This window comes from Polypterus senegalus, chromosome 12 (assembly GCF_016835505.1).
Source record: "Polypterus senegalus isolate Bchr_013 chromosome 12, ASM1683550v1, whole genome shotgun sequence".
NCBI lineage: Eukaryota > Metazoa > Chordata > Cladistia > Polypteriformes > Polypteridae > Polypterus > Polypterus senegalus.
This window is the reverse complement of record NC_053165.1, coordinates 11,937,144-11,950,729: the sequence shown is the minus strand read 5'-3', so window position 1 is coordinate 11,950,729 and position 13,586 is coordinate 11,937,144. Positions and strand designations below refer to the sequence as shown.

At 36.2% G+C, this 13,586-nt stretch overlaps 1 protein-coding gene across 1 annotated transcript in view; it reads left to right on the top strand.

Annotated features, from left to right (window-relative positions):
- Positions 1-13,271, top strand: part of LOC120540181 (inositol 1,4,5-trisphosphate receptor type 1) — an 86,810-nt gene extending 73,539 nt beyond the window's left edge. The window contains exons 27-35 of the mRNA XM_039770734.1: positions 1,221-1,397; positions 1,806-1,886; positions 2,450-2,587; positions 4,462-4,587; positions 4,679-4,879; positions 5,593-5,844; positions 6,688-6,813; positions 7,185-7,313; positions 13,224-13,271. Coding sequence (XP_039626668.1) covers positions 1,221-1,397; positions 1,806-1,886; positions 2,450-2,587; positions 4,462-4,587; positions 4,679-4,879; positions 5,593-5,844; positions 6,688-6,813; positions 7,185-7,313; positions 13,224-13,271 — 1,278 coding nt within the window. The remainder of the gene's footprint in view (positions 1-1,220; positions 1,398-1,805; positions 1,887-2,449; positions 2,588-4,461; positions 4,588-4,678; positions 4,880-5,592; positions 5,845-6,687; positions 6,814-7,184; positions 7,314-13,223) is intronic.
- The last annotated feature ends 315 nt before the right edge of the window (positions 13,272-13,586 follow it).

The window sequence follows — 13,586 nt, the reverse complement described above, 5'->3', positions numbered from 1 at the left end:
CAGTTTGGTGACTGAGTACCGACTGAGTGGTCTTGGTTGCCCCCTCTTTTGAAAGGTAATAGAATGCCGCCTGGTAAAGAGTTAACGGGTACAGTAAGTTCAGCCACAATCTTGGTCCATTTTTTTTTTTTTTTTCCTTTTTTCAATTTTATGGTATGTTAAACAAGACCCACAAGTGTCTTGTTTGTGAGGTCCAAAACACTTGCATTCATTATGCTTCCTCACTGCATTATATGCATTATACTTTGGATAAGCATTCACTGGTTGTTGGTTCACTCGCACAGAGCCCTCTCCTATGACTAATGACAAAAGTTTAATTTTTGTCAGAGTGAGTTACTGGGTATGTCACATTACATGGTTAGCATTCAGTCAGCTGCCTCAGACTCACTAAGGCGGCTAAATAAATATGAAGGCTATGACTGAATCACTAGACATGGCTTTTAAGAAATGCCTGGTCAGTTAATTGGTAACTGTAAATCGGCCATGTGTTGCTGTGTGCCTTTTGGATGCACTTTTACATATTCAAAGGTTGGTTCCAGCCTTGCAATGGGTGTTTTGATGGGCTTGACTTAGCAGTGTCAAACTGGATTAAGAAAGTCTATTAGTTGCCTTTTTTCCTGTAAAAGACATTGCAAACAAAAGAATATGTACAAATCAATACAACTTACAATAGTATAATTACAACTTAATTATGAATTTGTTGTTCCAAAAGTTGCCTACTTAGGACAAGTATTCATTTATTGCACTTTTTAAATTGTTTGCCAGATTTAATGCCTTACTAATCTTGTTTACCTATATGATTGAATTCAGTCCTCCCTTACAGAGCTTTACATTTATGTATGCAAAATATATTTTATAGTAAATGCTCATATTTTAGTCTTTGCAAAATGCATGCTTTTTATAAATTTAAAAATGATTTTTCAGCTTTTTTGGTTTCTTTTCAAATTTGGAAATGAGGATAGTACAAATTCAGTCTTAGTCTCCACATCCTTCGCTTAGACCCCGTTTACACAAGATTTGTGTTTGTGTACAAGAATATATAATCTTGTTTGGGTAGGTAAAATATTTTAGCTAATAGCTAGTCTTTCTGAAATTGAATGTTCATTGTAGTAATTTTCTCTATAGATAACTGCATTTTGTGACTTTTTTTTTTTTTTAATGGTGACTTGGGAATGGTTCCTCTTGAAAGATTTATGCTATTAAGTTACTTTAATTTTAAGGTTCAGCTGCTTGTAACAAGCCAAGATGTTGACAACTATAAACAGATCAAGTCAGACTTGGACCAGCTGCGTTCAATTGTGGAAAAGTCTGAACTCTGGGTGTATAAGCGTCAGGGACCAGATGAGGCAATTGATGCTGGGGATGGCCCGGCAGGGGAGACAGAAGTGAAGACAAAGGTAAGTCTCAAAAGTTGGCTATGCCTGTAGTGGGAAGTCCTTAGGTGTTGCCACATTAATAACGGCAGGGCATCATTTTTTGTCTTAAGCTGACTACTTTGTATAAACTGAAACCTTGCTAAAATAGTTTGTAATATTACAAATAAACTCATACTGTAGAGCAATTGTGTAGGCAATGTATGCATGTACTTTTTAACAGTTTACTTGAAAATATCAGAGTTTAGATAAACTCATTCTCATGTAAAGTTGATTGTTGAGAATGTTAGAAATGTGACAAATGAGACCATTCAGTCCTTTTTAAGTGTGTTTTGTCTTTCTAATAGCTAAGATGTCTGTCTCATCCAGATGCTTAAGGTTGTCAAGGTTTCTGCTTGAACTCCCGATTCTCACTCCTGTCTTACCCTGCAGGAAGAAGCTGATGTTGGTGGTTCTGACAAGTCTAGTAAACATGAAAGTACCAGCAGCTATAACTACAGAATTGTGAAGGAAGTAAGTGTGAATGATTGTCCAATTATTTGTATTCCAAACAAAAAAGGTCATGAGTAGCACAAGTGATGCCCAACAAGGCCCATTGGAAATTGGGGAGCATGCAATGGCGAGGAGGACTTTTCTTGTTGAGCCAGTAAAAATGGAAGATCCTTTATAAGCAATACAATCCCCTGAATGTTAACCGGGTACTCTGGAAGGGCTAGGCACAAGAGCATCAAAGATGTGAAGGGTTAATTTATAGGAGAATTAGTCTATGCTTTTTAAGGAAGCTATAGGCCAAATAACCCAGCAGATGCTCAGGATATCGGTCCTCTGTGATGAGTGGTACAGTGCTGTCCTAACAGAACAAGTAAAGTTCAGTGTGTGTGGATATAGTCTGAACATGTGATGTTGAACAGGGACAATAGTCACAGCCAGAGAGCTCTAGAATGTTACACTTGTTGCCAGTGCACCTTTCTGCTAATTTTTCATTGTTACTCAAGCTGAACATTGTCTGCAGAAATCCTGCAAATAATAAATTTGAACCTGTACTGGCTGAAATTTTTATCTTCATTCTTTTACAGATTTTGATGAGACTTAGTAAGCTGTGTGTCCAAGAAGGCTCAACAGGTAGAAAAAACAGAAAGCAGCAGCAACGACTCCTAAGGAACATGAGTGCTCATGCTGTGGTGTTGGAACTGTTGCAAATACCTTATGAGAAGGTACTGGCTTTGTTTGTGAACTAACTATGCTGTGATCCACACTGCACATGCTATAGAGAGGAGTTAGACTATGGGGAGCGATTATTAAAAGCTATTTGCAGGTTTAATGGTGGATCAGGGAAATTTTCAGGGTTTAAAGCAGTAATTGTTTAATTAAAGGATCTGTTAAAGGGGCAAAGCAAGTGATTTTTGTAAACCTGCAACAGGTATACCCCATGCTCAGTACAGGTAACTTAAAATTTAAGAGGGTACTCGCACTCTAGCAATTTGTTCTGTGCCCAAGCACATTTCTCCCAATGTAACTCCCCTAAAGTCTAATTTATTTGACTAGTCTGATCATTCCAGGCTGGGACAACCATACTGTACCCTGACCTGCTTGGAAGAGATGTGCCCAGGAACAATGTAATCACTAAATGACTCGGAGCATGGAAAACAGTCAAGTCAGATGTACAATTCTCATTTCATTCGATACCACTGGAGTTAATGGGTTGTATTCTCACCTTACAGGTGGACGTAAATTTGTAGTTGGCAAGGAAAAACTGCAAAAGCCTCCCTTAGCATTTATCTGTAAAAATCTTCTCATACTTGCGTCACAATTAACGGCAAAATGCTGCGCTGCAAAAATATCAATGAGAAGCAGTTCAAAAATCTGCTAGAGGGGCCAATGGGAATCACATAGAAATGCATTCAAGGAAGTTGAACATTTTCTTTGGAACTACAGAACACCAACCTGCATCCAGCTGGTTGAAAACATGCTTCAAGCATATAAAACCACAAAAAGGAACATGTCGCTAAAGATTAATTTTCTGCGTTCATACTTAGACTTCAACTCTTATGCTGGTGCATTCAGTGACAAACATGGAGAAAAGTTTCAACAGGACATGGCAACGATGGAAAAGTAGTATCAGGGGCAAGTGGAATCTGTCTGCTGGTACACTATTGTTGGACACTGAAAGTATCATTTGTGGAGTACAAATGAAAATTGGCAGCAAAACATTACATAAATTCATGTAACGTTTCAGCAACATTAGGCTGTTAAGTGTGCTAAATCAATAAAAATTGATGTCCTGTTCTCCACACTTCATTATGCAATCAATCAGGTTATATTTATGTTCCGGTTAAAGCTGTCAATTACTATTTTTATCCGTGTACTTTAGTATTCCTGTGTTTATACATGCACATATGGTTTTTCATTAGTTACAAAAACCCTGTTTTACAAACTGGCTTGTGTAGTATTAAGTTGTCTTTTTAACTTAAACAGTCGTGTATAAGAAGTATGGAAATCTGCCATGTAGTGTTGCTGCACTCCTTATCTTGCAGTTTGGCAAGGGGTGTACTTTGTTATGAAAAATGTGACTCATAGACTTATAGACACCTGTATAGTTTTTAGATTTGTGCTTTTCTAGGTGTGCTTAGAGCTCAACACCAAAGCTCAAAGGTTCAGATCTTTGTGTTGTCACATGTAATGATTAAAGTCTTCACCAGGGAAATTAAATGGAAAGTGACCATACCAACATTTCTGTCCAGAATTTACTGACTGACTTGTAAGTGTGGCAATTTATTTCCACAACATAATGTAATGTGTAATAAACCAGCATGTTATAGGCCCTCTTATGTTGCTGGTTTTCACTGTAGTTAGAATTACAGTGGGTTTTAGAATGCTATGGTGAGAATATTACTGTAGTTGGTGTTCCTCAATATTATGCTAAAAGTGTTTATTTGTGAAAGTTAACTTCAAAATATTATAAATCCTAATGGTTTCTTCTGTTAACTTGCTATGGTGGATACTTGCATAACTTTGTCTAAGACAATATAGTATTTGATTTGCCAAGGTCTGAGATGTTGCATGCATGTTGACATTGTTTTCCAATAAGGGGGAAGATATTCGCATGCAGGAGATCATGCGATTGGCTCACGAGTTTCTTCAGAATTTCTGTGCTGGGAACCAGCAAAACCAAGCACTACTTCACAAGCACATCAATCTGTTCCTTAATCCTGGGGTAAGGTGCTAATTGCTTGTTCAAACCTTAGACAGTTGCACGTTCAGCTTCTGCACTTAGAGCCACACATAATTGTGATTGTTGTTTTCAGATTCTGGAAGCTGTAACTATGCAGCACATCTTCATGAACAACTTCCAGCTGTGTAGTGAGATCAATGAACGTGTGGTGCAGCATTTTGTGCACTGCATCGAGACCCATGGCAGAAATGTTCAGTACCTCAAATTTCTCCAGACCATTGTAAAAGCTGAAGGAAAATTTATTAAAAAGTGCCAAGATATAGTAATGGCAGAGGTAAGTTGCATATGAGAGGTCTACAAAATGGGCAGCAGTCTTTATCCAGTAATTCTACCAAATGTACCTTGCATGTCTTTACTAAAATGGAGCAGCATACAAAATTTTCCACCACTATCTTGTTTGTACTGGCTACATTATTTGGAAACTGAACTAAGATTCAGGAAGTCTTGGTTGCATTTCACTGTAAACCTCATTGTGGAACAGTTAACACTTTATCTAAATGCAGTGCAGCAAATGAACAGATTTATAATGGACTGAGCGAGGAGTAGCTTGAATGAGTCAATTTCCAGAGTGTGTGCTTGCTTAGTATCCTTGAGATTAGTTTAGGGATGTTGGGAATGCTGAGATGTTTTTTGTAAAGCTTGAGTTATTTGTATGTAATGTTTAATTTTAACAAAATCAATAAAATTAGGATAGTTTTGGATAGAATATTTTCAGTATTGAAGAACAAAGTATTGCATTGTCAGATTTCTGAGAATATTATGGGTGTTGTCACATCTTCAATATACCATCTCGATTACCCACAGTCTTAAAGGAAGATTTTGTATAAATGAAGTTGGTAGGATGGTGAGCTTTGTTGGGCTGAATGGCTTGTTCTTGTCAAAATTCTTTTAATGTGTCAAAGCCAATAATCAATTTACTCAGCAGTAGTTGCACAGTCCCTGCTTAGTATAAAATCATGTGTTGACTTCACTTATTTTTCTTTTTAGCTTGTTAATGCTGGGGAGGATGTCCTGGTCTTTTACAATGACCGAGCATCTTTCCAAACACTGGTTCAGATGATGCGCTCTGAGCGGGACCGCATGGATGAGAACAGTGCTCTAATGTACCACATCCATCTGGTGGAACTGCTAGCAGTGTGTACAGAGGGTAAAAATGTTTACACCGAAATCAAGTGCAACTCCCTTCTCCCACTGGATGATATTGTGCGTGTGGTGACTCATGAAGACTGTATCCCTGAGGTAAGTTTCCGTGGTGTCACAGAATGAACTTTTGGGCTTTTTCCAGAGTTAGTGTGTGATATAGATTTGCCTCTAATTTAGAAGAGGTATTGAAGTTTTTTAAAGGGTGGTTTGTGTGTTTTTTTTTTTGTGTCCCTCCCTTCCCCCCTTTTCTGCAGAATATAATTCATAACTGACTCAATTTCACACTGTGACAGCAACTCATTAAAATATTTATAGTGTAGAAACAGATATACAGAAATGATGGACCTGTGCAATGCAGGTAATCCACAGCATACCGATTAAAATTTTATAATCAATGGCTTTTCTTCTGTGGAGGAATGAAATGTATTTTATTTAGAAATGGGACCTACTGCATATTTTCTGCACAAATAAACACCAAAATATACCATTGTGCACATTTACTGTATTCTCTGCAGAAAAACTCTATACATGAAGCCCAGCATTTGCCACACTTAAGCAAGTTTTGAGTTATTCCTATAAAACCTTCCGTATAAAAACCTCCTGATTTGCTTAAACAATGTCTCAGTCACTTTTCTGCCCGCCCAGCATTAAAACTTTGGCTTTTCCATGATATATGAATAGAGAGGTGTATTTGTGCTTGGATTCCTAAATGTTATGTGCACTTTACACATTAATTATGAAAATTGCTCACAAAAATAAGATACTCAAACATGCTGAATATTTTAAGCTTTATAAACTTATCAACCTTGCTTTTTCCCAAAATACGTGGCATTCTCAAGTGCTTTATTTTTGAAATTCCATGACATTCCCTTTAGTAGAAAAACCTAAAGTTTTTATTCCCATATTTAAATTGATTCATTTCTTTTTGGCTCAAACTAGGTGAAAATTGCTTATATCAACTTTCTGAATCATTGTTACGTAGACACTGAAGTGGAAATGAAGGAAATCTACACAAGTAATCACATGTGGAAGCTCTTTGAGAATTTCTTGGTGGATATCTGTAGGGTATGTTTTGCCACCACTTATTTATTTGCAAAGTATTTTTGCCTTTTTGAGAATGGAAGTTAGATTTTATTAGAAAAGGCAGACATTTGACAAGAAATATTTCATGAGAGTCCATTTCAGTTATCAAATATATATATATATATTTTTTTTAAAACTGAATATAATTTCACTGGTAAATCTTTGCTATTGTAGTGTTTGATCTACTCTCCCTTCAAGTGGTAAGAGTTTAAAGTAGTAGGTAATATATATTTTCTTGTATTGAAGATTATGGTGCCACATACTTGGAAATGAGTGTGAAATTATTTTGTTGTATTGCGAGTTGCTGCATGAGTGCTATGGATGTTTTCGAAGCTATCCATCTGTGTTTATAGGTTTGCAACAATACAAGTGACCGGAAGCATGCAGACACCATCCTGGAGAGATATGTGACGGAGACTGTAATGAGCATTGTTACCACGTTTTTCAGCTCTCCTTTCTCTGACCAAAGCACAAGCTTACAGGTAAATACTTGAGACGTAAGAAATGCCAAAATCCCTGAAACATTGTACAGTTTTTCCTTTAAAATCATTGTTTAATCAGATTTTTTACATATCCCCATCAACAAGAACAACATTTATTTATATAGCACATTTTCATACAAATTATGCCGCTTAAAGTGCTTTAACATGATGAAAGAGAGAAAAGACAAAATAAATTGAAATTAGAATAAGGTAACACTAACATAGAAAAAAGTAAAGTCTGATGACCAGGGAGGACAGAAAAAACAAAAAAAAAAACTCCAGACAGCTGGAGAAAAAATAAAATCTGCAGGGGTTCCAGACCATGAGATCGCCCAGCCCCTCTAGGCATTCTACCTAACATAAATGACCTCAGTCAGTCCTCATGGTATTCAAGGTTCTCATGTAAGAACTTGATGATAATGGTCATGTGGACCTCTGGCCTTTAATCCATCAATGTAGGGACATCACAGCACTTTGAGCAGGTTGCCACCCCAGAAAACCGGAAAAAAACAGAAGAGAAAGGTAGGGGTTAGTACGGATTTAGGAGCCACCATGAATAATCATGATGATTAATTGAATATACAGAGCATCAGGATTAAACTAAGATGAAGCTATGAGAAGGCCATGTTAAATTAATGTGTTTTCAGCAGTGTTTTAAAGTGCTCCACCATATTAGCCTGGCAAATTCCTATTGGCAAGCTATTCCAGATTTTAGGTGCATAACAGCAGAAGGCTGTCTCACCACTTAAGTTTAGCTCTTGGAATTCTAAGCAGACACTCATTTGAAGATATAAGGTTATGATTTGGAGTGTAAGGTGTAAGGCATTCCGATATATAAGATGGAGCGAGATTATTTAAAACTTTGTAAACTATGAGCAGGATTTTAAAGTCAATTCTAAATGACACAGGTAACCAATTTAGTGACATCAAAACTGGAGAGATGTGCTCAGATTTTCTTTTCCTAGTTAAGATTCTAGCAGTTGCATTCTACACTAGTTGCAATTGATTTGTCTTTTTTGGGTAGTCTTGAGAGAGGAGTTAGTTAGTAATCTAGTCGACTGAAAACAAAAGCGTGTATTAATTTCTCAGCATCAATGTTATAAGGAGTCTAACTTTTGCTATATTTTTAAAGTGGAAAAATGCTATCCTAGTAATTTGATTAATATGTGATTTTAAAATTCAGGTCAGAGTCAATAGTTACCCCTAAATCCCTTACCTCCGTTTTGACTTTTAATCCTAATGCATCGTTTATTTCTAATAACCTCATTGTATCCATTATTGCCAATCACTAAAATTTTGTTTTCGTTTTGTTTGAAGGGAAGGGAAATTTTAGATACAGAAGCAAAGATACCAACTTGCAGGACAACAAATCAATTGTTTAATAAATAGATAGATGTATATTTGTGCAGAAATAGCTAGAGTATAAGAATTTAGTGTTGGACCTCAGGAGGAAGCTTTGAATTTGGTTATAGCAGTTGGCAGCAAAGATCTTCATTTGCTTCCTTTCTAAATATAAAAAGTATGAGCTCTGTTACAGCTTGCGCTAACACGGATGTCTAGCTTTCTTTTTTAAAGCATTCTTGATCTCCGTGTTGTTCATGCATACTTACTGCCTTATGCATAAGTACTATATTACCAATTATTTTGTTCTTCTGCATACTCTTACTTTTATATGGAAGTTAATAAAGGTTAGGGAATGCTTTGCGTTAGCTTTTTTTTTTTGAAAATATATGTTCATTTGAACTTCTAAACGATTAATATTTGTAATTCCTTTGGGTTTCTGATCTACTAGAGTGTTCATGCATTGCTTGGCTGGTGGAGTCGGTCCTTGAAAACCACCACCACCACCCACCTTAATGGAAAAGGCTATGCAAGTGACATTTTAATACCTCAGATTTTCTAGAAATGCTGTTAATGTGGCAGTGAAATGTGTTTTTTTTTTTTTTTTTTTTTTTTTGTACTAATTTTGGAAAGATGCTTAAGAAAAATGCACCATAAATGATGTGTATTAAAGGGCTTGAAAGAAATTTGATGATGTTGGAGGGGAGGGGGAAATGTGGAAGAGATGGCAGAAGAAGCTGAAAAATCATTTTTTTACTCTACTATGTCAAGCTTATCGAACTGTTTGCAGGGAAAGGTCCGACTTTGACACCAAATGTTAATATGTAAACTTTTGAAACATTTTTTTCCAGTTCCTGAAATGGGGAGCAAAACAGCATGGCGCTTTAAATGTAAACTTGATGGCTTTAAGAAATATTTTTTAAATTCGAGATTCTGTTGAAAAGACACTGAATTGAACGGACTTGTATTCAGTCAATGAGCAGGAATGAATTGGAGAGTTGCTTAAGCATTTGTTAAATTACTGAAATGCTAAGTCTTAAGTTTCTATGCTTGGGTTTCGTATTTTGATTATTCTCACATTAACATATATAAACATGTAATGGAAATTATTGCATTGTTTAGTTTGATTGGGGAAACCTGAATCGAAAACTGCTTACCTACACTTTGTAGACTCTGATACTCTTTCAGTTATGTTTATGTGATCCAAAGGCATTTAACAGTTTTATTTGGTCAGCTGGAGATTTGCAATGTTTAATTACTCAGATGATGGGTTTGTTTTCATACATTAGATTGTTTTAAGATTAGACAGCTATAAAGCATTTGATTTTTCTAGCTTAATAAAGGAAAATATTGAAAGACTTAAACATAAGGAAATGAGAGTCACCATTTTAGAATTCAATACTTGGTAGTTCTTATTATCTAGAATGACACCAAATGCATAGAATGGAGCTTAAGAGTCTTCAAAACAGTTGGCAAGTGCAGCCCTGGAGTTGACAGTGGTGGGTGTTTAGTTTTTTTTTTTTTTCCTGCCTCAGAACATTTAGATTGATAGCATATACAGTATTCCATTTACCTGACCCTTCCGCTTTGACTGGAGAACCATCTAACAAATGACTTTTTAAATGTCTTTCATAGGTCTGTTTCCTCATTTATGTAAGTATCATTGTATAGATGTAACACCTTGGCTCTTGTAGTCCTTAGTGTGTATATAGTAGTGTTTAGTTTGTGCTCTCTACATCCTTGGGCATAGTATGCAGAGGTTCATGACAAATTGGTACATGATGAGCAAGCAGTGATTTAGGCTGTAATTAAAGGTTTGCACCAAATGTGTGGAAATCCACTTGTCTTTTGTTTTTGATTCTCATACGGCATTGGGTTTGTAATGTAGAAAATAAATCTAAAAAAAAAAATAAAGCATCCATTCCAAGATGTATTAACACTTCAATATTCTTTAAGGATCAAGTGTCATACTGTGTAGGTTTATGCTGTGATGTTACTTACTGGTAAACTTGTGCAACCTTAACTTGGAAAGTGGAGTTTAAGCCTTCTTGATTTTTTTTTTTTTTTTACGTTTTACATATTTAACCAGTAGAAATGTTCTACCTAGATCAGGGGTCTACAGAGTTGGTAATGGAGTCACTGCAGGCTTTTTTTCTTTTAACCCAATTTCCTAATGAAAAGTCAGTTATTGCTGTTCAAGCAATATTTTTTATTATTTTAGTTCTGACTTGTTCAAGATTCCACAATCTTAAGTGTTTTTAGTCTTTAGCAGCATTCACTGTTTGTAATCCCTCCTTATTAGTAATAAAATGCAAATGATAAAAGAAGCAGCAATTCTCCATCTAGTCTATATCCATTTATACCTGTGTATTCCTCATGAACTTTCTGGTTTATTAAATTCATTTTGGAGGAAGCTGAACAGAAAAGGGTCTGAGAATTGTTAAGGTTTCAAATCAAGGAAACACTGCAATATAACAATGAGCTTAAGGCCAAAAAACAAAAAGCCATACAATAAAATAAGCTGCTGTTGGCAAGGATTGGTTTCTGATTTAGGCCAACCTACAAGACCCCCGACCCAGCTGCCTTTAGAGAGTAGACCATTTAGCTGTGTGCCACTGCCATATTTACCAAAGGGTACCAGTTATGTGTAACTGTCACTCTGACTCAAGTGTTCATTCAAATGTTTCTGTAATACTTGACAGGCCTCCAGGGGGTATTGTGTCATTCTATCAATAGTATCGATAGTTTCCAGGTGTATTCTAGCAAAGTGCTGTTCATATTTTTTCATAAAGTAGGATTATTCATTATTTGGTGCATAAATTGCAGTAGCCAATAGTTCATGAAGTAAAGCAAACAATATCAAAATAAAGGTGACATCTGTATATAATGCAGTAACTGTGCAGAGAAAACTACAATTTTCTACATCTTTGTGTGTCAAAGCATAGTTGTACAGGGTCAGCTAAAGAAAACCATTGGAGAGTAAATAAAGAACAAAACAGCAGAACATCACAGAAAGTAAATCTTTCACTAGTAGTGGGGGAGTGGGTTGGGGGAAATTACAATTTCGGGATAAGCCAGTAGAACTCTTTATAGAAGAGGCAGATGCATTTCTACCAAAATGATGGCAAGATAAGAGTGAATATGAAAACAATGACGTTTTCAAAGGTTCATTGGGATCACATTTAACTGACTTCTTTTATACAAAATTTTAGCTTTCAAGCTGCAAAGAGCCTGTGAACTCTAAACTTTGCATAGTACAGGACATACCTTTTGAACTTGCAAGGATTAGGGGTGGAAGGCAGCTGGCCATTTTATTTTATGCAATACAAATCAGTTTCAGTATTTATATATTTTTGACTTGCACATCCTCTGAGTTTCTGCAGTCTTTTGGCAAGTTGCCAAAATATTCCATTTTAATTGTTCATAGTGAACTTGCAAATAACCAAAACCACAAATGTGAAATTCACTTAGGCTGCTTAAATTATTTAAGCATGTTATACATTAGATGTGCCAGACTGCTTCTGCACCTTCTTGATCTTGAACCCTAAATAACTTATGGCACTTAAGTTCCCTACACTTCAATATGTCCCCACACCTTTTGACTTAAACTCTATACACTGTACTTTCGATTTGAATTAACCTGTTTTAATGTGAATTTTATTGTAGTGTTCTCTGACCAGAACCTGAATACTTAATTTAAAAATAAAACAGGTTTGTATATTCTGGATTGAGTGCCTTAATGGCATGTCTCGCAACAGGACTATAAAGACTTGGAACTTCATCCTTTTGCATAGATATTGGGAATGGCGCACACCCCTTCCCAGTGACCACATGACCCCCTCATTTCCAAATCCGTCTACTGACTTTATAGTAAGAGTCACCAGAGATGAATATTGCTGCTGGGGTAAATAAACCCCTCGACAAGGTCAACACTCTCTCCACAGACGCACCCACTGCCGATGGCTGTGCCCTAGAGCTTGTGAAAGGCCTGGATCTTGGTTTTTATCCAGGACACTTGCAAGCCCAGACACCCCATGTAGTTTGTAGTGTAATTTCTGATATAGGTGTTTATGGTGACCAATTCTGGGTAACTAACAGTATGAATACATCCATGGAAAAAATCTCTTGTTTGCATAATCCACTTGACCGGTCAACCAGTTGTATGCTCACAATGTCCCAACCAAATGCATTTTACTAAAGTATTGTTAAATAAATCCCTTCCGGCAAAAGCTTTTTGGGGTGGGGGTGGTGTGGGGGAGAACTGCAGTGGAACTAATTTGGATGTACCTGAGTATCCCATATAAATGTGGTAAGGTAGGAACTAAGGTAAGTCAATATTTGAATTTTATAGGGAGAAACAAACTGAAAACAATTCTTTTAGCGAGGGAATTTAATGCATTTGTTTAGTCAAAATCTGAAACTTAGATTACTTTCAGCACTTAAAGGAAAGGATTTTTAAAATGTTCTTAGCTTGTTGTTACTAAAGTGTTTAGCAGATTTTAAAATGTCGGTTTTATGCTACTAAAATTTATATATATATTTTTTTTTTAAACCCTTTCTTTGTAACAGGCTTCTCTTTTGGGAAGAGTAACAGAGGTATTTAATATATCCTTCTGATATTTTATGCACAGTAGTGGTGTTGGAGTGCTGGGCCTTTGGATTGATACACATCTGGGAAGGAACTATTAGTCAAGGGCTGAATGTGGTGAACACTCAAATCCAGCATCTTAGATTTGTGTTTGCTGCCTGTGTTGACATGGAAAGTTCTTCTTAGCAAATGGATTTTCTTAACATTAACACACACACGTAACTCTCCCTGCTGTGGATTTTTGCATTAGTGTGTTGTGGCTGGATCCCACTGTTTTTAGGGATAGAATTTTTAGTATCCTACGATTTTAGTACACTTTGATATGAAAAGCATTCTCAAACTGT